A 26,043-nucleotide genomic window follows, 5' to 3' on the forward strand; every position below is an offset into this window, starting at 1 on the left:
TTGCTTTGTTTCACTATTACCTGGATGTTTGCTTTGTTTCACTATTACCTGACTGTTTGCTTTATTTCAGTGTTTCCTGACTGTTGCTTTGTTTCACTATTACCTGACTGTTTGCTTTAATTCAGTGTTTCCTGACTGTTGCTTTGTTTCACTGTTACCTGGCTGTTTGTTTGTTTCAGTGTTTCCTGGGTGTTTGCTTTGTTTCACTGTTACCTGGCTGTTTGTTTGTTTCATTGTTTCCTGGGTGTTTGCTTTGTTTCACTGTTACCTGGCTGTTTGTTTGTTTCAGTGTTTCCTGGCTGTTTGTTTGTTTCATTGTTTCCTGGGTGTTTGCTTTGTTTCACTGTTACTGTAGGCTTCCTATATTGATGTGTTAAATGTGAACCCAACATACACCATAGGCTTCCTATATTGATGTGTTATATGTGAACCCAACATACACCATAGGCTTCCTATATTGATATGTTATATGTGAACCCAACATACACCATAGGCTTCCTATATTGATGTGTTATATGTGAACCCAACATATAGGAGCACGACTTTGAGCACCCGTGTCACAAGTTCTAAAACGCCAGTACAATTTTCAGAACTTTCTACACGTATCCCAGCGTTAATATGTCGTTCCATCGGTACGCACTAGATTCTACCTTTGATGGTAACCTCACATGTAATACTCAAGTAAAAAATACATAAAACTAATATATATTTCATTATTTTAATTTCATTTTGCCAACTCTAATACTAGTGCTTCTAAGAACTCGAGGATGGTAAAACGTTTTATTTTGAGACTGCCATTAAGCACTTTTCTTCACTCTTTATCCCAATGTGCACACACAGCATTTATCGTACGCCATTGAGAGACATATTCTTTATGGAACATTTTTTATCAGTGATAAACCATGCAATTTCTATTCTCTTTGAACTATTGGAATGTGGAAACTAAGCGTTTCTAGATTGACAGTATCATACTGTTTTTATCAATAAAATATAACTGTAGTGTCGCTACCATTGCTCATTGCAAACACGCAATAAATTAAAATGAAACATAATTGCATCATCACAGTGTAAATAAAACTGAAACACCAGTTGTTGCATCTGTCCCCTGCCTTGTATGTAAATTCACTGCAAGCCTGTTCCATTCACAGTTGAATTAATGGTCCAGTGATATATCGGTTAGATAGCAGCTGGTCCGTTTTTAGAAATCGAATTACCGTGAAACAGATTCCGCTAAATGCATGCACTGGAGATGCAACTTGGCAAGAGACTTCTGTAAAAACCTACGCATGAAAAACTAAAACTGACATTAAGTCACCATAGTAACAAAGGTGGCAGCAATCATGAACACGCTTACTGGATTAAACCTATATGAAGTCATGTATGATTATCAAAGGCAAGGTTGAGCTTAAATTACCTATTGACGTGGCTCAAGTTATGTCTCGGTATTATTCACGACACAATTTCTTTTAGCTCTCCAGAGCAGGAAGTGCTCATGGTATCGTCCAATGTCCGGTCTCCGTTGTTAACATTTCAAAACGCTAAACATCTCATCCTCTTCTCTGAAACCGCATGACCCAGACGCATGGTATTTGTGATACTTCCTCATGAAGTTATCTTAAGGTTGTTTAAAGTGTGTCCTTGGGTTCAAAAGTGGGCCCGTTCCGAGGGTCCCAGACTTCCTTTCTTATATACGAAATATATCGTACATGTAGTAAAATAATTGGAAATCTTCTCTGCAACCGCATTTCCTAGACCCTATATATTTGTGGTGTGTAGCCTTATGTAGTAGTTAGCAACTACCTACATCCATAGCAAACAATTACTATCTTAGCAAACAATGACTTCTTCAGTAACAAATGAATTTCTTATCAACCACATACTTACTAAGCATCAAATGCTTTCCTTAGTGACCACGTTTTCCTCAGCAACTAATGACCTGATCAATCATTGACTTACAAAGCATCCACTTACTTCGTTAGCAACCATTGTCTTCCATAGCAACAATCGGCTTCCATTGCTACCACATCCGTTGTCCCTGGGAACAACCAGTTGACAATGTCAGGACTTCCCTAGGAAAAAAACCTTTTGATCCCCTTTACAAGGACCAGCCTCCTTATCAATTATCAAATATATCGGCAACGAATTATGTTAAAATGTCACATACTTGGCTTTTTACAGAAGAACTAGGATACGTGAAAGAAACTAGTAATTATTTCTAGCGTATAAGCCATATTCTTACCTTTTGGGTGTCGGTCCTTTATGCGTGTATGTTTATATCTTACCAAGCAGCAATATTCCGCTGACCCTTTGTTATAAAATATAGAGAAAATTTATATCGCATACAACAGCTATAGAGGCGCAATTAGAAAAGTATTGTTTATATAAGGCCGTTGAAGTTACGAATCGTACGGCAATCGTTTGCTTAAACCTAGATTCCTTGTTGCTTTGGGATGGATTTCGAAACGAACAGTTTGTATAAAACGGTTGAAACATGTTTATTTAAATTTCCAAATTGAATTTCTGGCACTCCAATCTAAATTCTTTCATAGAGATTTCGCGTCATTTTGTCGATCGCTCGATGAAAAAGATGGGCCGTTTGAATTTTCAGATGTAATATTGTTCCTATTGTTATGGTAACAATCACTGACATCAAGCAACCACACGACGTCGAATATTTGTAAACATGTACGAAAAAATCAGACAATATCTTTAATCGATTTTCAAATTGTAAAACTCTTGATGTAGTTGGAAACAATGGACCGATCGTTCAGAACTAAAGTTAACAGCGGTATTAGCGACACCGTTGTTAACATTTAATGATGAAATATTTTATGATGTGCTCAAATATGAAACAGTTGTCTCAATTCATGTTAGGAATTCTGCAGACCATGAGTGTATCCGTGAACCTTCCAGAACAAGAAATATTCGAAAGTTAACAAAAATGACGTAAACAAGGTTGTTGACTTTAACAAAGTTCTGAACAATCAGCCCACTAGGTCGGATATTTTGGGATGTTATCTTGTCCCTCGCGGAGTCCCACATACGTACAGTTCGCTGCATATTCTGCAGATATCAAATAGATTTTAGCTAGGTCTAATAAAACGTAATAGGATCCTTTGAAATGAAGGGATTTCGGGTTCGATTCTCAGCCTGGGCGCATGTGAATTTGGGTATTGGTCACTTAGCTGGACATGTGTGTGTTCTCCGGATACTCAGGTTTCCCCAACAACACAAGCCCACACTCTCGCTCACCATCGTGCCAACGAGAGTACAGGCTATCATAACTTTCTTCCCAGTCGTTGTAAAATAATAGTATGTCTAATGTTTAAACTAAACTCAAACATCAGATGACATGTTGGAATCCTCGAGTTACCCTTAGTTGTATTTGTTGAATGTTGATTAACGTTCAGACAAACATTGGTCACAAAAACAATGGAAATCAGGTGTAACAATGCATGTATACAAACGATGCATATTTCTTTGGTCTATAAACGTAAACGTTTTCTTAGTTCGACTCTGAAGCCCGCCAATTCCAGTGACTTACACACCCCTGTAGCTCGCCAATCCCAGTGATTTACACACCACTGTAGCTGCTCGCCAATCCCAGTGACTTACACACCCATGTAGCTGCTCGCCAATCCCAGTGACCTACACCCTCCTGTAGCTGCTCGCCAATCCCAGTGACTTACACACCCCTGTAGCTGCTCGCCAATCCCAGTGACCTACACATCCCTGTAGCTGCTCGCCAATCCCAGTGACCTACACACCTCTGAAGCTCGCCAATCGCAGTGACTTACACACCCCTGTAGCTGCTCGCCAATCCCAGTGACCTACACACCCCTGTAGCTGCTCGCCAATCCCAGTGAACTTCACACCCCTGTAGCTGCTCGCCAATCCCAGTGACCTACACACCCCTGTAGCTGCTTGCCAATCCCAGTGACCTACACACCCCTGTAGCTGCTCGCCAATCCCAGTGACCTACACACCCCTGTAGCTGCTTGCCAATCCCAGTGACCTACACACCCCTGTAGCTGCTCGCCAATCCCAGTGACCTACATACCCCTGTAGCCCGCCAATCTCAGTGACCTACACACCTCTGTAGCTGCTCGCCAATTCCAGTGACCTACACACCCCTGTAGCTGTTTGCCAAACCAAGTGACCTACACACCCCTGTAGCTGTTCGCCAATTCCAGTGACCTACACACCCCTGTAGCTGCTTGCCAAACCCAGTGACCTACACACCCCTGTAGCTGCTCGCCAATTCCAGTGACCTACACACCCCTGTAGCTGCTCGCCAATCCCAGTGACTTACACACCCCTGTAGCTGCTCGCCAATCCCAGTGACCTACACACCCCTGTAGCTGCTCGCCAATCGCAGTGACCTACATACCCCTGTAGCCCGCCAATCCCAGTGACCTACACACCCATGTAGCTGCTCGCCAATTCCAGTGACCTACACACCCCTGTAGCTGCTAGCCAAACCCAGTGACCTACACACCCCTGTAGCTGCTCGCCAATCCCAGTGACCTACACACCCCTGTAGCTGCTTGCCAAACCCAGTGACCTACACACCCCTGTAGCTGCTCGCCAATTCCAGTGACCTACACACCCCTGTAGCTGCTCGCCAATCCCAGTGACTTACACACCCCTGTAGCTGCTCGCCAATCCCAGTGACCTACACACCCCTGTAGCTGCTCGCCAATCGCAGTGACCTACATACCCCTGTAGCCCGCCAATCCCAGTGACCTACACACCCATGTAGCTGCTCGCCAATTCCAGTGACCTACACACCCATGTAGCTGCTTGCCAAACCCAGTGACCTACACACCCCTGTAGCTGCCCGCCAATCCCAGTGACCTACATACCCCTATAGCTGCTCGCCAATCGCAGTGACCTACATACCCCTGTAGCCCGCCAATCCCAGTGACCTACACACCCTGTAGCTGCTCGCCAATTCCAGTGACCTACACACCACTGTAGCTGCTCGCCAATCCCAGTGACTTACACACCCCTGTAGCTGCTCGCCAATCCCAGTGACCTACACACCCCTGTAGCTGCTCGCCAATCGCAGTGACCTACATACCCCTGTAGCCCGCCAATCCCAGTGACCTACACACCCATGTAGCTGCTCGCCAATTCCAGTGACCTACACACCCATGTAGCTGCTTGCCAAACCCAGTGACCTACACACCCCTGTAGCTGCCCGCCAATCCCAGTGACCTACATACCCCTGTAGCTGCTCGCCAATCGCAGTGACCTACATACCCCTGTAGCCCGCCAATCCCAGTGACCTACACACCCATGTAGCTGCTCGCCAATTCCAGTGACCTACACACCCATGTAGCTGCTTGCCAAACCCAGTGACCTACACACCCCTGTAGCTGCCCGCCAATCCAAGTGACCTACACACCCCAATAACTCACCAATTCAAGTGACCTACACACCCCTGTAGCTGCCCGCCAATCGCAGTGACCTACACACCCATGTAGCTGCTTGCCAAACCCAGTGACCTACACACCCATGTAGCTGCCCGCCAATCCAAGTGACCTACACACCCCAATAACTCACCAATTCAAGTGACCTACACACCCCTGTAGCTGCTCGCCAATCGCAGTGACCTACATACCCCTGTAGCCCGCCAATCCCAGTGACCTACACACCCATGTAGCTGCTCGCCAATTCCAGTGACCTACACACCCATGTAGCTGCTTGCCAATCGCAGTGACCTACATACCCCTGTAGCCCGCCAATCGCAGTGACCTACATACCCCTGTAGCTGCTTGCCAATCCCAGTGACCTACACACCCATGTAGCTGCTTGCCAATCCCAGTGACCTACACACCCCTGTAGCTGCTCGCCAATCGCAGTGACCTACATACCCCTGTAGCCCGCCAATCCCAGTGACCTACACACCCATGTAGCTGCTCGCCAATTCCAGTGACCTACACACCCATGTAGCTGCTTGCCAAACCCAGTGACCTACACACCCCTGTAGCTGCCCGCCAATTCCAGTGACCTACACACCCCAATAACTCACCAATTCAAGTGACCTACACACCCCTGTAGCTGCTCGCCAATTCCAGTGACCTACACACCCATGTAGCTGCTTGCCAATCGCAGTGACCTACATACCCCTGTAGCCCGCCAATCGCAGTGACCTACATACCCCTGTAGCTGCTTGCCAATCCCAGTGACCTACACACCCATGTAGCTGCTTGCCAATCCCAGTGACCTACACACCCCTGTAGCTGCTCGCCAATCGCAGTGACCTACATACCCCTGTAGCCCGCCAATCCCAGTGACCTACACACCCATGTAGCTGCTCGCCAATTCCAGTGACCTACACACCCATGTAGCTGCTTGCCAAACCCAGTGACCTACACACCCCTGTAGCTGCCCGCCAATTCCAGTGACCTACACACCCCAATAACTCACCAATTCAAGTGACCTACACACCCCTGTAGCTGCTCGCCAATCGCAGTGACCTACATACCCCTGTAGCCCGCCAATCCCAGTGACCTACACACCCATGTAGCTGCTCGCCAATTCCAGTGACCTACACACCCATGTAGCTGCTTGCCAATCCAAGTGACCTACACACCCCAATAACTCACCAATTCAAGTGACCTACATACCCCTGTAGCTCGCCAATCACAATGACTTGTAGAACTCTTGATTGTTGTAGTTTTGTTGAAATTGAATTGAATTGAAACTTGGATAACCAAATTAGAGTTGGATATAAACGATCATGGTATTTAGCGTTCATGCATATTGAACATTATATATGCAATAAAGAAAAGAATATGTTCATATTGCTTCAAACCTACCAAATGACCATGAAAATGTAATGTCTTATAATGCATTTTCATTTTGGCTGAATACTGGTATGGGAATTTACTTTTGCTAGTGCTTAGCATGAGACGATACTACCCATAGAAGACTTTAATAGACGCGACATCTGCAAACATTGTCTTCAGGTAACATTTGTGATAGTGCTCAGGAATTTAGGCTGCCCGTATATGAGATAGGTCCAACCCCGTTGTAGACGGTCACTCCTTGGTGTTGTGATAATTGGCATTTAGGGTGCCGGTATAAGTATAGAAGCTTCCCTCGTTGGCATGGTGATAATGGTGACTAAGTGTGACGACTGCAATCTGGGTTATCGTGTAATATAATATGGTGTCTGTGGAAGTGTTAAAAGCGTTCACCGAGTGAACTAGTAATTGTTTAAGCCGATGTTGCAACTGAATGCTCAAATAATTGATATTATAATATTAAAACGTGTATTTAGATAATCTTGTATGGTATATGAATGCAGCTGTGTGAAGTTAGCTAAACATACGACATTGGACATTGGACATTCAAGATCGAATGTTGTGCTGGCACGACATTGGACATTGGACATTCAGTGGACATTTGATATTCAAAATTGAATGTTGTGCCGGCACGACATTGGACATTCAAAATCGAATGTTGTGCTGGCACGACATTGGACATTGGACATTCAAAATCGAATGTTGTGCTGGCACGGCATTTGACATTGGACATTCAAAATTGAAAGTCGTGCTGGCACGCCATTGGACATTGGACATTCAGAAATGAATGTCGTGCCAGCATGACATTGGACATTGGGATTTCAAAAATAAATGTCGTGCTAGCCGACACTTCCCGAATGAGCTGCACGTGATCAGTTCATTGTGCCCCATTTTGCCCCTATTTAACCGTTTCTGTGTGCTTCTGGAGAAGCAAAACAATGAATGTATATATGTAAAAGTGTAAATATCCGTGTGCTAGAAATGGTCCATTTATCAAGATTTAATACACGGTATACATGTATATGTCCCTGACATTCCTGTTGCTTGATTCTCATCAAGCCAATAATCTCGTGGGCAATAAAAGACAAAGACAACCCAAGAAATCATCATAAACTTGGGCTTAATCTATTTTGTCTTCGCCGTTATAGCAGATACGAAACTGCCGTAATGTTCTTTTCTTTCTCTGTGGAAATCTTGTGTCTATGAGAACGGACCAATGTGGCATGCTGCGCCGCCTGTGTGTTTTCTTCAGTGCAAAATATGCTTTATTTGTATAGGGAATTGCTATTATGAAGTGTGCGTAAATAATTGTAGAAGGCAGGCAATGGCCACCATTAAAAAATAAACAGCGACAATTAAGATCTGTCTTACGTTTTGATTCCGTCTGCACAACGGGGACACAAATGTACGTACGAATGGAGGCACAAATGTTTGCACATCGGGGGCATACGTACGAATGGATGCACACATGTTTGCACAACGGGGGCGTACGTACGAATGGATGCACAAATGTTTGCAGAACGGGGGCGTACGTACGAATGGAGGCACAAATGTTTGCACAACGGGGGCACACATGTATGTACGAATGGAGGCACAAATGTATGTACGAATGGAAGCACAAATGTATGTACGAATGGAAGCACCAATGTATGTACGATTGGATGCACAAATGTTTGCACAACGGGGGCACAAATGTACGTACGAATGGAGGCACAAATGTTTGCACAACGGGGGCACAAATGTATGTACGAATGGAGGCACAAATGTTTGCACAACGGGGGCACAAATGTATGTACGAATGGAGGCACAAATGTTTGCACAACGGGGCACAAATGTATGTACGAATGGAGGCACAAATGAATGTACGGATGGAGGCACACATGTATGTACGAATGGAGGCACAAATGTTTGCACAACGGGGGCACAAATGTATGTACGGATGGAGGCACAAATGTATGTACGAATGGATGCACAAATGTATGTACGAATGGAGGCACAAATGTATGTACGAATGGAGGCACAAATGTTTGCACAACGGGGGCACAAATGTATGTACGAATGGAGGCACAAATGTATGTACGAATGGAGGCACAAATGTATGTACGAATGGAGGCACAAATGTTTGCACAACGGGGGCACAAATGTATGTACGGATGGAGGTACAAATGTATGTACGAATGGAGGCACAAATGTATGTACGAATGGAGGCACAAATGTATTTACGAATGGAGGCACAAATGTTTGCACAACGGGGGCACAAATGTACGTACGAATGGAGGCACAAATGTTTGCACAACGGGGGCACAAATGTATGTTCGAATGGAGGCAAAAATGTATGTACCAATGGAGGCACAAATGTTTGCACAACGGGGGCACAAATGTATGTACGAATGGAGGCACAAATGTATGTACGGATGGAGGCACAAATGTATGTACGAATGGAGACACAAATGTTTGCACAACGGGGGCACAAATGTATGTACGGATGGAGGCACAAATGTATGTGCGAATGGAGGCACAAATGTATGTACGAATGGAGGCACAAATGTATGTACGAATGGAGGCACAAATGTATGTTCGAATGGAGGCACAAATGTATGTACGAATGGAGGCACAAATGTATGTACGAATGGAGGCACAAATGTATGTACGAATGGAGGCACAAATGTATGTACGGATGGAGGCACAAATGTATGTTCGAATGGAGGCACAAATGTATGAACAAATGGAGGCACAAATGTATGTTCGAATGGAGGCACAAATGTATGTTCGAATGGAGGCATGTTCGAATGGAGGCACAAATGTATGTTCGAATGGAGGCACAAATGTATGTTCGAATGGAGGCACACAGTGTTTGTTTGTTAAGATTGTCATGAGATCTGTACTGCGATATAACACTAGTAGATGATGTTGTTTTTTAATTGTGTATTTGTCCTAGCTCGTTTTTGTTCTCATGATATTGTCTAACAGTGTTATAACTTTAGTACGAGCTATATGCCTGTGTCTTAAGCAAAAATGCGGTATGCGGTATAATAATAATTCGAATACATACTTAGAATGTTTTATAATATGAGAACGTAGTACTTAGTAAATGCTCTATCCTACTTGTGTAACTACTGGACACATAATGCAACTAGTTTGGAAACATTGTCGTTTTTTTTTCTGTAAATGTCATCATAAATTCCATTGCTAGGTTTTACACGATTCCTTGCTGATGGAATTATGAGATGAAAAACGATAATTACCGTGGAGAAGATATTATAGTAAATATAACATATATCTTCTAGAAAAGTATTGTAGTTAGTTCAAATATTTTTTTTAATCAGATGCCGTGTACAACGACATAATTTGGAAAGGTGACAACCTTGTTCACGTCGACCAATCTGGTCTCAGGTGTGCTCAAATTGGGTAAAAGTGCTGGTCATGGCCACACGTGGACGTTGTTTGTATCTCAGTAGCTCGGTGTTTAGTTCACATATCGTGGGCGGGTGGTGCCCTGTGAACTAGAGTGACAGACGTTCAATAAAGAAGGTGCTGCTGCCACAGCCAATTGTCTGCGTGCTGTAAAGACACCCTTTTACAGTCTGCTTTGAAGTGGTATTGGCCGTAGTAACTCGTCTTGATTTGGCGGTGCCACTCTGGTTCGTCCTGATCACCACCCGTCACCTACAGTGCTGTTAAATGATGGCTGTTTATCAGCTTGGACACAACAAGTGACGTCCTTATAGTGCCTTGTTCACGCTAAGCCACTTAACGTTATGTTTATAAATATTTACACCGATCATTATATATGATTTAGTAAGAGTATGAGTTGTAGTAAAGATGAAAAGCAAACCGAGCAATTATCTTATATATATTATTGATCAAATGTATCTCAAAATTACCTCTCTGTTTAGCTGTAAGTACCTTAGAAACGGAGAAAAAATCGTATCTATGACCTTGGTCCACATTTGGAAGCCCCGATTTGGAAAACAAATCACACAATAAAGAAAAATAGATAAATCGAACTACAACAAAATGCCAGTTAAACAGTTAGGAGCAAAAATCAAGTATTCTGACACGCACGCGAGTTGAGGGAATAGAGTTTCACTGTTGCGTCAATGATTCCAATATTTTGTTACACATGCTTGCCATTCATTTGTGGTCAACATATCAAGTTCTCTTCCTTTTATGGACATAAAGTTATTGTGGTCGTGAAGCGTTGCATCATATCAGTATATTTAAGTTATTGAACCGGTTTTTAGTACTCAACTCACGCTAGTATACAGTTTTGTTCACTTATAATATGAACACTGTCTTTGTTAAATCCTGCTTGCATCTGAAAGCTGCTGGCAAAAAGTTTAATGATTAAAACTTGGCTACTCTGGCTTTGAGAGCCACAGACACTTGGCTACTCTGGCTTTTAGAGCCACAGAAGCTTGGCTACTCTGGCTTTGAGGGCCACAGACACTTGGCTACTCTGGCTTTGAGGGCCACAGAAACTTGGCTACTCTGGCTTTTAGAGCCACAGAAACTTGGCTACTCTGGCTTTGAGGGCCACAGACACTTGGCTACTCTGGCTTTGAGGGCCACAGACACTTGGCTACTCTGGCTTTGAGGGCCACAGACACTTGGCTACTCTGGCTTTCAGAGCCACAGAAACTTGGCTACTCTGGCTTTTAGAGCCACAGAAACTTGGCTACTCTGGCTTTGAGGGCCACAGACACTTGGCTACTCTGGCTTTGAGAGCCACAGACACTTGGCTACTCTGGCTTTTAGAGCCACAGAAACTTGGCTACTCTGGCTTTTAGAGCCACAGAAACTTGGCTACTCTGGCTTTGAGGGCCACAGACACTTGGCTACTCTGGCTTTGAGGGCCACAGACACTTGGCTACTCTGGCTTTGAGAGCCACAGACACTTGGCTACTCTGGCTTTTAGAGCCACAGAAACTTGGCTACTCTGGCTTTTAGAGCCACAGAAACTTGGCTACTCTGGCTTTGAGGGCCACAGAAACTAGGCTACTCTGGCTTTGAGGGCCACAGACACTTGGCTACTCTGGCTTTTAGAGCCACAGACACTTGGCTACTCTGGCTTTGAGGGCCACAGACACTTGGCTACTCTGGCTTTGAGAGCCACAGACACTTGGCTACTCTGGCTTTTAGAGCCACAGAAACTTGGCTACTCTGGCTTTTAGAGCCACAGAAACTTGGCTACTCTGGCTTTGAGGGCCACAGACACTTGGCTACTCTGGCTTTTAGAGCCACAGAAACTTGGCTACTCTGGCTTTGAGGGCCACAGACACTTGGCTACTCTGGCTTTGAGGGCCACAGACACTTGGCTACTCTGGCTTTGAGAGCCACAGACACTTGGCTACTCTGGCTTTTAGAGCCACAGAAACTAGGCTACTCTGGCTTTGAGGGCCACAGAAACTAGGCTACTCTGGCTTTGAGGGCCACAGACACTTGGCTACTCTGGCTTTGAGGGCCACAGACACTTGGCTACTCTGGCTTTTAGAGCCACAGAAACTTGGCTACTCTGGCTTTTAGAGCCACAGAAACTTGGCTACTCTGGCTTTTAGAGCCACAGAAACTTGGCTACTCTGGCTTTTAGAGCCACAGACACTTGGCTACTCTGGCTTTGAGGGCCACACAAACTAGGCTACTCTGGCTTTGAGGGCCACACAAACTTGGCTACTCTGGCTTTGAGGGCCACAGAAACTTGGCTACTCTGGCTTTGAGAGCCACAGAAACTAGGGCTACTCTGGCTTTTAGAGCCACAGAAACTTGGCTACTCTGGCTTTGAGGGCCACACAAACTTGGCTACTCTGGCTTTGAGAGCCACAGAAACTTGGCTACTCTGGCTTTGAGAGCCACAGAAACTAGGCTACTCTGGCTTTTAGAGCCACAGAAACTAGGCTACTCTGGCTTTTAGAGCCACAGAAACTTGGCTACTCTGGCTTTGAGGGCCACAGACACTTGGCTACTCTGGCTTTGAGGGCCACAGAAACTAGGCTACTCTGGCTTTGAGGGCCACAGAAACTTGGCTACTCTGGCTTTGAGAGCCACAGAAACTTGGCTACTCTGGCTTTGAGAGCCACAGAAACTTGGCTACTCTGGCTTTTAGAGCCACAGAAACTTGGCTACTCTGGCTTTTAGAGCCACAGAAACTTGGCTACTCTGGCTTTTAGAGCCACAGAAACTTGGCTACTCTGGCTTTTAGAGCCACAGAAACTTGGCTACTCTGGCTTTTAGAGCCACAGAAACTTGGCTACTCTGGCTTTTAGAGCCACAGAAACTTGGCTACTCTGGCTTTTAGAGCCACAGAAACTTGGCTACTCTGGCTTTGAGGGCCACAGAAACTAGGCTACTCTGGCTTTGAGGGCCACACAAACTTGGCTACTCTGGCTTTGAGGGCCACACAAACTTGGCTACTCTGGCTTTGAGGGCCACAGAAACTAGGCTACTCTGGCTTTGAGGGCCACAGACACTTGGCTACTCTGGCTTTGAGAGCCACAGACACTTGGCTACTCTGGCTTTGAGGGCCACAGAAGCTTGGCTACTCTGGCTTTTAGAGCCACAGAAACTTGGCTACTCTGGCTTTGAGAGCCACAGAAACTTGGCTACTCTGGCTTTGAGAGCCACAGAAACTAGGCTACTCTGGCTTTGAGGGCCACAGAAACTTGGCTACTCTGGCTTTGAGGGCCACAGAAACTAGGCTACTCTGGCTTTGAGGGCCACAGAAACTTGGCTACTCTGGCTTTGAGGGCCACAGAAGCTTGGCTACTCTGGCTTTGAGGGCCACAGAAACTTGGCTACTCTGGCTTTTAGAGCCACAGAAACTTGGATACTCTGGCTTTTAGAGCCACAGAAACTTGGATACTCTGGCTTTGAGGGCCACAGAAGCTTGGCTACTCTGGCTTTGAGGGCCACAGAAACTAGGCTACTCTGGCTTTGAGGGCCACAGAAACTTGGCTACTCTGGCTTTGAGGGCCACAGAAACTTGGCTACTCTGGCTTTGAGGGCCACAGAAGCTTGGCTACTCTGGCTTTGAGGGCCACAGAAGCTTGGCTACTCTGGCTTTGAGAGCCACAGAAACTTGGCTACTCTGGCTTTGAGGGCCACAGAAACTTGGCTACTCTGGCTTTGAGGGCCACAGAAACTTGGCTACTCTGGCTTTGAGGGCCACAGAAACTTGGCTACTCTGGCTTTGAGGGCCACAGAAACTTGGCTACTCTGGCTTTGAGGGCCACAGAAACTTGGCTACTCTGGCTTTGAGGGCCACAGAAACTTGGCTACTCTGGCTTTGAGGGCCACAGAAACTTGGCTACTCTGGCTTTGAGGGCCACAGAAACTTGGCTACTCTGGCTTTGAGGGCCACAGAAACTTGGCTACTCTGGCTTTGAGGGCCACAGAAACTTGGCTACTCTGGCTTTGAGGGCCACAGAAACTTGGCTACTCTGGCTTTGAGGGCCACAGAAACTTGGCTACTCTGGCTTTGAGGGCCACAGAAACTTGGCTACTCTGGCTTTGAGGGCCACAGAAACTTGGCTACTCTGGCTTTGAGGGCCACAGACACTTGGCTACTCTGGCTTTGAGGGCCACAGACACTTGGCTACTCTGGCTTTGAGGGCCACAGAAACTTGGCTACTCTGGCTTTGAGAGCCACAGAAACTTGGCTACTCTGGCTTTGAGGGCCACAGAAACTTGGCTACTCTGGCTTTGAGGGCCACAGAAACTTGGCTACTCTGGCTTTGAGGGCCACAGAAACTTGGCTACTCTGGCTTTGAGGGCCACAGAAACTTGGCTACTCTGGCTTTGAGGGCCACAGAAACTTGGCTACTCTGGCTTTGAGGGCCACAGAAACTTGGCTACTCTGGCTTTGAGGGCCACAGAAGCTTGGCTACTCTGGCTTTGAGGGCCACAGAAGCTTGGCTACTCTGGCTTTGAGGGCCACAGAAACTTGGCTACTCTGGCTTTGAGGGCCACAGAAACTTGGCTACTCTGGCTTTGAGGGCCACAGAACAACAGGTATTTGGCTAATCTGGCTTTGAGGGCCACAGAACAACAGGTATTTGGCAGATGTATTCTTTACTCTTCCTAATGATTGATCTGCGCATTTACAGTTGCTTTGATATATTAAAACGAATTAATCAGGGAGCACATTGAGATCTAAACAAGGTTCGGCTACCGGATTTCACTTGTATATCTGATTTCTAGAGAATATCGTTTGGACACACCTAGTTATTTTGGTATTTCAACTTTTTGCCTCACGTTTACGTTTGCAATTGATGAATTATGCTTGATTGCAAATAAATTGTTTGGTAGTGTCATCTGACCCGTGTTAGTGTTGTTGTTTGGTAGTGTCATCTGACCCGTGTTAGTGTTGTTGTTTGGTAGTGTCATCTGAATCGTGTTAGTGTTGTTGTTCGCCAAAACGTCCTTATAAATATCATTTGAAAAGCGCGGGATGAAAGCGACATGGCTCCAGCTGCTGCTTTATTTTATGTCCTTTAGAACATCTCCGCATAGTCTAGACGAATGTATCATATGCAGTAATTTTAGACAGTCGATTAGAAAGACGTTTGTAATTCGGAGATCTTACGTAAGTAACGTTATTTGAAACATGGAACCAGTAGCTTCTGAAATATTCCTGTAGCCGCGATGATCTGGACACATTAAGAGCTTTATTTACTGATAATCATTATATGAACGCACATGACTGTTAAAATAATCATATTGAAATGCAGCGTTTCAAGTGTCTGGTATGTTCAGTTTTCATTCATTTTAAGTGTTTCTGTACTACACAGTTTTGTTTATTTAATCTTAATAAGTATCAGAAGTAAAGAGGTTTGATGGTGAAATGTGCAGTTTACTAAAACATTGGCATGCCCACTTTCAGTTTGTCCCATATTTGGTTTCTATGTGCATTGACTCTCGGACGCTAATACCAGGATCTTGGCCACTAATAGGTTTCCATGAGCGTCAAGGATTGACTCTCTGATACACTTATACCGGAAACTTGACCACTATTTGGTGTCAAGGGACGCTGAAGCTCTGATACACTAATACCGGTAACTTGACCACTATTTGGTATCAAGGGACGCTGATTCTCTGATACACTAATACTGGTAAGTTGACTGCTATTGGGTGTCAAGAGACGCTGACTCTCTGATACACTAATACCGGTAACATGACTACTATTGGGTGTCAAGGGACGCTGACTCTCTGATACACTAATACCGGTAACTTGACTGTCATGGGGTGTCAAGGGGCGTTGGCTCTTTGATACACTGATACCGGTAATTTGACCGCTATTGGGTTTCAAGGAGCGTTGGCTCTCTGATACACTAATACCGGTAATTTGACCACTATTGGGTGTCAAGAGACGTTGACTCTCTGCTACACTAATGCCGGTAACTTGATCATTATTGGGTGTTAAGGGGCGTTGATTCTCTGATAAACTAACACCGGTAACTTGACCACTATTGGGTGTCAAAGAGCGTTGACCCTCTGACACTTATACCGGTAACTTGACCATTTTTGTGTGTCAATGGGCGGTGACTCCCTGATACACTAATATCAGTAACTTGACCCATATTGGGCTTGAAGAAGCGTTGACCATTGGACACTAATACCAGCAACTTGACCCATACTGGGTTTCAAGAAGCATTGACCCTCGGACACTAATACAAGCAACTTGACCCATACTGGGTTTCAAGAAGCATTGACCCTCGGTCACGAATACTAGTTACTTGACCCATAATGGGTTTCAAGAAGCATTGACCCTCGGACACTTATACCAGCAACTTGACCCATACTGGGTTTCAAGAAGCATTGACCCTCGGACACCAATACCAGCAACTTGACCCATACTGGGTTTCAAAAAGCATTGACTCTCGGACTTTAATACTAGTTACTTGATCCATTCTGTGTTTCTAGAAGCATTGACCCTCGGACACTAATACTAGTTACTTGACCCATACTGGGTTTTCAGAAGGGCTGACTCTCTGGAACACTTATACCAGTAATTTGACCCATACTGGGTTGCAAGAAGCATTGCCTCTCGGACACTAATACTAGTTACTTTACCCATACTGGGGTTTCAGAAGCGCTGACTCTCTGGAACACTTATACCAGTAACTTGACCCATACTGGGTTGCAAGAAGCATTGCCTCTCGGACACTAATACTAGTTACTTGACCCATACTGGGTTTTCAGAAGCGCTGACCTTGACCCATACTGGGTTTTCAGAAGCGCTGACTCTTTAGAACACTTATACCAGTAACTTGACCCATACTGGGTTGCAAGAAGCATTGCCTCTCGGACACTAATACTAGTTACTTGACCCATACTGGGTTTTCAGAAGCGCTGACTCTCTGGAACACTAATACCAGTAACGTGACCCATACTGGGTTTAAAGAAGCATTGACTCTCGGAAACTAATACCAGTAGCTTGACCACTGTTGGAATTCCTGGTGCGTTGACTCTCTGATACTTCTTACACCAGTAACTTCGCCACAAATGGGTGTCAAGGGGCGTTGACTCTCTAGGACACTTCTACCAGTAGCTTTACCACTACTGGGTTTCCATGAGCATTGACTTCAAAGGACACTTATACCAGTAACTTGACCACTGTTGTGTTTCCTGGAGCGTTGACTACAAAGGACACTTATACCAGATACTTTACCGCTGTTGGGTTTCCTGGAGCGTTGACTTCAAAGGACACTTATACCAGTAACTTGACCCCTGTTGGGTTTCCTGGAGCGTTGACTTCAAAGGACACTTATACCAGTAACTTGACCGCTGTTGCGTTTCCTGGAGCGTTGACTTCAAAAGACACTTATACCAGTAACTTGACCGCTGTTGGGTTTCCTGGAGCGTTGTCTCCAAAAGACACTTATACTAGTAACTTGACCCCTGTTGGGTTTCCTGGAGCGTTGACTCTAAAGGACACTTATACCAGTAAATTGATCTTTGTTGGGTTTCCAGGAGCGTTGACTGCAAAAGACACTTATACCAGTTACTTCACCGCTGTTGGGTTTCCTGGGGCGTTGACTCCAAAAGACACTTATACCAGTAACTTGACCGCTGTTGGGTTTCCTGGAGCGTTGACTCTAAAGGACACTTATACCAGTAACTTGACCCCTGTTGGGGTTCCAGGAGCGTTGACTGCAAAAAACATTTATACCAGTAACTTGACCGCTGTTGGGTTTCCAGGAGCGTTGACTCCAAAGGACACTTATACCAGTAACTTGACCCCTGTTGGGGTTCCAGGAGCGTTGACTGCAAAAGAAATTTATACCAGTATCTTGACCGCTGTTGGGTTTCCTGGAGCGTTGACTCCAAAAGACACTTATACCAGTAACTTGACTGCTGTTGGGTTTCCAGGAGCAATGATTCGCAGGGACATGATCATGATCATGACTTGACTCATATTATCTTCCATGGGCGTTGATAATATATATAATAGCTTGTTGAAAATATACTGTGCTTTGAGCGATTCTAATTGATGTAAATCACTCTTGTGTTTGGTGGTTTCTAATCACTTCGCAGGTTAATATTAGTTTCGTCTTTGTTTCCTGCGACACTTTAAGATAATGGTATTAACAATTGCTCGATCAATTCTTCCTGGTGTTGATCTCGTCTCCACGGTGAACAATGCGAGTCAGTAACTTCATTTTGTTGTAACTTAGAGATTAGTTTTGGAAGAATTTGTAGCCCATTAAAGTCTTATAATTCAATTTCGTATCTTCCTTGCTGGTAAGAAGAAAATTGGGTGCCTTAATGAATCCCCTGTGTAACGTCTGCAGCTGTTACTTGCGATTCTACACATGGGATTGACCAGGAAGATTGCCATACTGTCAAGAGCATGTGTCACAAGCTTTAAAACAACGGCACGCTTTTGTTTCTGTGAATCTTTTGATTTTTCCATGAATCTGATCACAATGTACAAAGAATGTAGGAGATTGGATGGATGTTAAATTTATTTTTGTGACCTCATGTTTGTATTACTCCCATTATGTTAACTTGCGACCTGGCAAAACGTGACCAAGACCATCATTCGACCACAGTGCTTACACCATTTCCAACAGCAACATGAAACATTACAGTGAAGATTATATTCTACAATCGTCTTATTTCTCATTCCAGGATGTGCCTTTTTAACGTACTGTGGGCGAGAGAGCGCCCTTCATGCCCAAGCCGCCTTACACGAACAGAAAACACTACCAGGGGTAAGTCACTCTTCTCCTATGCACAACAGTGGTACCGCTTATAACATGCTTTGCAGGGAACCGACTCTTGTTGGGTTCACGTATAGGAATGACGTCACCATAACGTCATATGTACTTCCGTTGTTCGGAAAATTCTCAAAAAATAAAAAATGTTCTTATGATTGATAGACATGTTTTCACATGCTCAATACACTGTCAATCAAAACTATCATTATTCCTGAAACGTTTTATACCTTAAGTATCTATTCTTGCTTGATTTATCATTTAGAGTAAAGATAAAAACATAAACCGCTGCCCTATAGTTGAAAGGTCATTTTGGAAGATCTGTCATGGCGGACGGTGCAATTTTTAGAGTTTGTTTTTCAAGTGGAGTGATTTTTCTTAGGAATAACTTGACCCCCCTTTTTATTGCCTTAAAAGGTAATTTAAAGCTTGTACTTTAAGAATATATGTGGTTATCATAGCCTGCATTCGCTCGAAATGCCTTTAAATGTTGTCTAAAAATTAAAATTTTACATTGAATTACATAGGGAATAACAATGGTGGTGTGTAACCTATATACATGGACTTGACTCAGTGATAAACACAAATAAAGAGGACAGTTCTTGTTTGGTTATAGACATACATGCAGGGGGTTAATTCTTGCTGTACATAAATGGGGATACCCATTGAGTTTGTTTTGATGATAATCAAACATCCAGGGTACATGTATTTTTTCTTGGACATACAGTGGGGGGGGGGCATTCTTGTTGGATTCACGTGTATGAGATGCTTCTTGAATTTGTTTCGATAATGATCACATATGTAGGTGATAGTTTTTGTTGGATTAACGTATATACATGGATACATGGGGATACATCTTGAAATTGTTTCTATGGCACGGCATTCGAACATTATAGAGGACATGTCTTGTTCGTTTGAGTAACATTAGGTGGATAACTCTTACTGTATTAACATATACATGGAAATACCTCCTTATAATTGTTTTGATGATAAACACACATGGAGACTTGTGTGTTGAAGGAGGGATATGTAGTGTTGGGTCAACTGATCAACATGAAACGTATTTGATAAACAGGCTGAGCAGCAAGTGTTCAATAAACAGATGCTGTATAATGTGTGATACATGTGCAGTAAGTGTTCAATAAACAGATGCTGTATAATGTGTGATACATGTGCAGCAAGTGTTCAATAAACAGATGCTGTATAATGTGTGATACATGTGCAGCAAGTGTTCAATAAACAGATGCTGTATAATGTGTGAGACATGTGCAGCAAGTGTTCAATAAACAGATGCTGTATATTGTGTGAGACATGTGTGCAGCAAGTGTTCAATAAACAGATGCTGTATAATGTGTGAGACATGTGCAGCAAGTGTTCAATAAACAGATGCTGTATAATGTGTGAGACATGTGTGCAGCAAGTGTTCAATAAACAGATGCTGTATAATGTGTGATACATGTGCAGCAAGTGTTCAATAAACAGATGCTGTATAATGTGTGAGACATGTGCAGCAAGTGTTCAATAAACAGATGCTGTATAATGTGTGAGACATGTGTGCAGCAAGTGTTCAATAAACAGATGCTGTATAATGTGTGAGACATGTGTGCAGCAAGTGTTCAATAAACAGATGCTGTATAATGTGTGAGACATGTGCAGCAAGTGTTCAATAAACAGATGCTGTATAATGTGTGAGACATGTGCAGCAAGTGTTCAATAAACAGATGCTGTATAATGTGTGAGACATGTGCAGCAAGTGTTCAATAAACAGATGCTGTATAATGTGTGAGACATGTGTGCAGCAAGTGTTCAATAAACAGATGCTGTATAATGTGTGAGACATGTGTGCAGCAAGTGTTCAATAAACAGATGCTGTATAATGTGTGAGACATGTGTGCAGCAAGTGTTCAATAAACAGATGCTGTATAATGTGTGAGACATGTGCAGCAAGTGTTCAATAAACAGATGCTGTATAATGTGTGAGACATGTGCAGCAAGTGTTCAATAAACAGATGCTGTATAATGTGTGAGACATGTGCAGCAAGTGTTCAATAAACAGATGCTGTATAATGTGTGAGACATGTGTGCAGCAAGTGTTCAATAAACAGATGCTGTATAATGTGTGAGACATGTGCAGCAAGTGTTCAATAAACGATGCTGTATAATGTGTGAGACATGTGTGCAGCAAGTGTTCAATAAACAGATGCTGTATAATGTGTGAGACATGTGTGCAGCAAGTGTTCAATAAACAGATGCTGTATAATGTGTGAGACATGTGTGCAGCAAGTGTTCAATAAACAGATGCTGTATAATGTGTGAGACATGTGCAGCAAGTGTTCAATAAACAGATGCTGTATAATGTGTGAGACATGTGCAGCAGTTGTGTTCAATAAACAGATGCTGTATAATGTGTGAGACATGTGTGCAGCAAGTGTTCAATAAACAGATGCTGTATAATGTGTGAGACATGTGTGCAGCAAGTGTTCAATAAACAGATGCTGTATAATGTGTGAGACATGTGCAGCAAGTGTTCAATAAACAGATGCTGTATAATGTGTGAGACATGTGCAGCAAGTGTTCAATAAACAGATGCTGTATAATGTGTGAGACATGTGCAGCAAGTGTTCAATAAACAGATGCTGTATAATGTGTGAGACATGTGTGCAGCAAGTGTTCAATAAACAGATGCTGTATAATGTGTGAGACATGTGCAGCAAGTGTTCAATAAACAGATGCTGTATAATGTGTGAGACATGTGCAGCAAGTGTTCAATAAACGATGCTGTATAATGTGTGAGACATGTGCAGCAAGTGTTCAATAAACGGATGCTGTATAATGTGTGAGACATGTGTGCAGCAAGTGTTCAATAAACAGATGCTGTATAATGTGTGAGACATGTGCAGCAAGTGTTCAATAAACAGATGCTGTGTAATGTGTGAGACATGTGCAGCAAGTGTTCAATAAACAGATGCTGTGTAATGTGTGAGACATGTGCAGCAAGTGTTCAATAAACAGATGCTGTATAATGTGTAGACATGTGTGCAGCAAGTGTTCAATAAACAGATGCTGTATAATGTGTGAGACATGTGTGCAGCAAGTGTTCAATAAGGCCAAAAAAAATTGTTTGTTTAGGGTAATCTTCCTAAAATTTCTAGGTAGGGTAGGTCGGGATTTTTTTTTTTCAAAATCTGTCGTAAGTTCAGAGTGTTTTCTTACACATGGCAGTCTTTCCTACATTACTGTCATTGCCTGTCTTTGTTTTATCATATAAACAATAATTCTGATTAAAATATGCATTTATCCGCCCTTCGTAACTCTCTATTCGCTAACGTATATTTTTTTACTCATAAACGGAAAAAATAGTTAGGGTCGGCGCATTTTTATAGGTAGGGTCGGGTTACCCGAAACAGACATTATTTTTTTTAGGCCTAAACAGATGCTTTATAATGTGTGAGACATGTGTGCAGCAAGTAAATCTAGTTTTATAACCAGATATGGGTATAACTCTCCACTTGCTCGTTTAAATGGTATACTGATGGATAACTCAAGAGTTCTTTGTTCGTTTGACAGTTATATTGAGGTTTAACACACAAATGTAACCTGCATATTTGAATAAAGGGGGAAGGAGCTCTTGATAGTGTTTGACTATATTTGCAAAATATACGGGGACACACTTATATCATTTGTTAACACTTCTAACAACAGAAAGTTGATTATGGAGAGTTACTCTTGAATGCGAGCGTAGATGATATTAAAGCTGCATTCTCACAGATTGAATGTTTTGACAACTGTTTTATTTTTTGTCTTGGGACGAGCCAATTTTTGCAAAAATCCATAGAAACAAGTGATACAACCTGCTGACAAAAAATTAGATCGCAGATTTTTATATTCAAGTTCAAAAATTGATGTTTTGCGCATTTTTCTTAACCGTTAATTTTCGAAGGGAAATATGAAAATCTACGATCTGATTTTTTGTCAACAATCTTATATCATTGGTTGCAGATATTTACGCAAAAAATTGCTCTTTCCAAGACAAAAAATAAAGAAGTTGTAAAAATGGTAAAAATGTAAAATGAAAAAATTGAAATCAGTTTACGGAAGGGCGTTTTACTCTGTTTTTGACAGCAATTTAGTACACCACAATACTAGTTAAGCATTAGTCAGAATCTGATATTTCAAATATATCAGATAATTATGGTTTGGGTTTCCTTATTTTCTCTCTAAACTGGTTTACTGAACTTTAAAAAAAATATTAGCTTCTGAAGATGAAACTATTTCGGAAAGGGTCTGTAATAGTTGATGTCTTAAACTGAATGCCTAAAGTTCATCCCTATCTCGCGTGCAAGGCAGCTTAAATAAAAATAAATGGACAGCTATCAGCACTTTTCGTCGTAATTTTTTCATAGAAAAAAATATAACTCTTATGCAACGCCAATACTTATTCGTATTTTGTCTGATGTATTAATTTAAGGAAAGTAAAGTTTCCTTTAACGGAATTATGTTGAGAAAACAACACATTTCATTAGAAATCTACACCATAATATCCCATGCATTAAATGATTTGCACCCAATCAGATAGAAGTTGAACTGGACCGTATATCACATACAACTGCACCCAGCCAGCTCGAGCTTGAACTGAACAGCGTTATACAAGCTAACTTCAAACAGTTATTTTAAAAGTACAGATCGTGTTATCATTTTAAGACATATAAATTATAAGGCTGGGAAGTCGATATGTGTTCCCTGTCTTTACTTTGCTGCCTGTCACATACCTGAAATGAGTGCGAGTATTGAACATTAATTAATATCAAGCAAAACACGACACCAACTCTGCATTCTACTGTTACTGCCATCCGTCAACTTACTACAAGAAAGGCAACCACGTGTTATAAGCTTTATTATGATTAATTAGCGAACACAAATAATGTAAATGTGCCAATTAGATTGCTAAGGTAACACAGAAACCACAGTCAACACTGTGACAGAAACATGAGCAAGTGCTAGTCTATACGTGCGTGTACATGTAGACCGGAGAAGCACTAACCAGTCCTAGTCTATACGTACGTGTAGACCGGAGAAACACGACCCAGTCCTAGTCTATACGTACGTGTGGACCGGAGAAACACGACCAAGTCCTAGTCTATACGTACGTGTGGACCGGAGAAACACGACCAAGTCCTAGTCTTTACGTACGTGTGGACCGGAGAAACACGACCCAGTCCTAGTCTATACGTACGTGTGGACCGGAGAAACACTACCCAGTCCTAGTCTATACGTACGTGTATACCGGAGAAACACGACCCAGTCCTAGTCTATACGTACGTGTGGACCGGAGAAACACGACCAAGTCCTAGTCTATACTAACGTGTGGACCGGAGAAACACGACCAAGTCCTAGTCTATACCTACGTGTGGACCGGAGAAACATGACCATTCCCTAGTCTATATGTGCGTGTAGACCGGAGAAACACGACCAAGTCCTAGTCTATACGTACGTGTGGACCGGAGAAACACGACCAATCCCTAGTCTATACGTGCGTGTAGACCGGAGGAACACGACCAAGCCATAGTCTATACATGCGTGTTGACCGGAGAAACACGACCAAGTTCTAGTCTATACGTGCGTTTAGACCGGAGGAACACGACCAAGCCCTAGTCTATACGTGCGTGTTGACCGGAGAAACACGACCAAGTCCTAGTCTATACGTGCGTGTGGACCGGAGAAACACGACCAAGTCCTAGTCTATACGTGCGTGTGGACCGGAGAAACAAGACCATGTCAGTCCTAGTCTATACGTGCGTGTAGACCGGAGAAACAAGACCATGTCCTAGTCTATACGTGCGTGTGGACCGGAGAAACACGACCAAGTCCTAGTCTATACGTGCGTGTAGACCGGAGAAACAAGACCATGTCCTAGTCTATACGTGCGTGTAGACCGGAGGAACAAGACCATGTCCTAGTCTATACGTGCGTGTAGACTGGCGGAACCTGACCAAGTCCTAGTCTATACGTGCGTGTAGACTGGAGAAGCATAACCAAGTCCTAGTCTATACGTACGTGTGGACCGGAGGAACAAGACCATGTCCTAGTTTATACGTTCGTGTAGACTGGAGAAACAAGACCATGTCCTAGTCTATACGTGCGTGTAGACCGGGGGAACAAGACCATGTCCTAGTCTATACGTGCGTGTAGACCGGAGAAACAAGACCATGTCCTAGTCTATACGTGCGTGTGGACCGGAGGAACAAACCATGTCCTAGTTTATACGTGCGTGTAGACTGGAGAAACATGACCAAGTCCTAGTCTATACGTGCGTGTAGACTGGAGAAACATAACCAAGTCCTAGGCTATACGTGCGTGTAGACTGGCGGAACCTGACCAAGTCTTAGTCTATACGCGCGTGTAGACTGGTGGAACATGACCAAAACCTAGTCTATACGTGCGTGTAGACTGGAGGAACATGACCAAAACCTAGTCTATACGTGCGTGTAGACTGGAGGAACATGACCCAAACCTAGTCTATACGTTCGTGTAGACTGGAGGAACAGGACCAAGTTCATGTCTTTACGTGTGATCGAACCATCAAGGTTTGCAATATGAATAGCGTAACCGAGTGTTATAGAAGTGACTGAAAATTATTCTGATTTTTTATAATAAGACAGAATATATAACATTTACAGAAATGAATAGATAACAATTATAGGGTTAGACTGAGCAGATTAACAATTGCAGAACTGTATATATAATAACACAGATCATTGTTCTCCTAAATAAATATATTCAGATTAATTTTCCTTTATTGAGCTCAATTTATCTATGTACTGCTAGTTCCGTTAACATGATACTGTTTGTGCATTTCAAAATAAATGTGAAGTTTTCTCTCAGCCAACATTTCGTGGCTATGTGTGCATCTTAAATTAAATGACCTTAGTATTGCGTCGATTTTCAACACAAGAAATGTCAGGTGCGTCCACGTTCCCTGGTTCATTGTTTGGGGGTGAAGAACGTCCTCGATT

General features: G+C 43.3%; 1 protein-coding gene across 8 annotated transcripts in view; it reads left to right on the plus strand.

Annotated features, from left to right (window-relative positions):
* Nucleotides 1-26,043, plus strand: part of LOC128222028 (CUGBP Elav-like family member 3-B) — a 155,067-nt gene that overhangs the window by 38,631 nt on the left and 90,393 nt on the right. For all 8 annotated transcript variants that reach the window (XR_008259056.1, XM_052930766.1, XM_052930768.1 and 5 more), the window contains exon 2: nucleotides 18,945-19,027. Coding sequence is in view for 7 of the 8 variants with exons in the window: in XM_052930766.1 (XP_052786726.1) it covers nucleotides 18,945-19,027 (83 nt within the window). In the remaining variant the exon portion in view is untranslated. The remainder of the gene's footprint in view (nucleotides 1-18,944; nucleotides 19,028-26,043) is intronic.

The sequence above is a fragment of the Mya arenaria genome, chromosome 16 (genome assembly GCF_026914265.1).
Source record: "Mya arenaria isolate MELC-2E11 chromosome 16, ASM2691426v1".
NCBI classification, from domain to species: Eukaryota; Metazoa; Mollusca; class Bivalvia; order Myida; family Myidae; genus Mya; species Mya arenaria.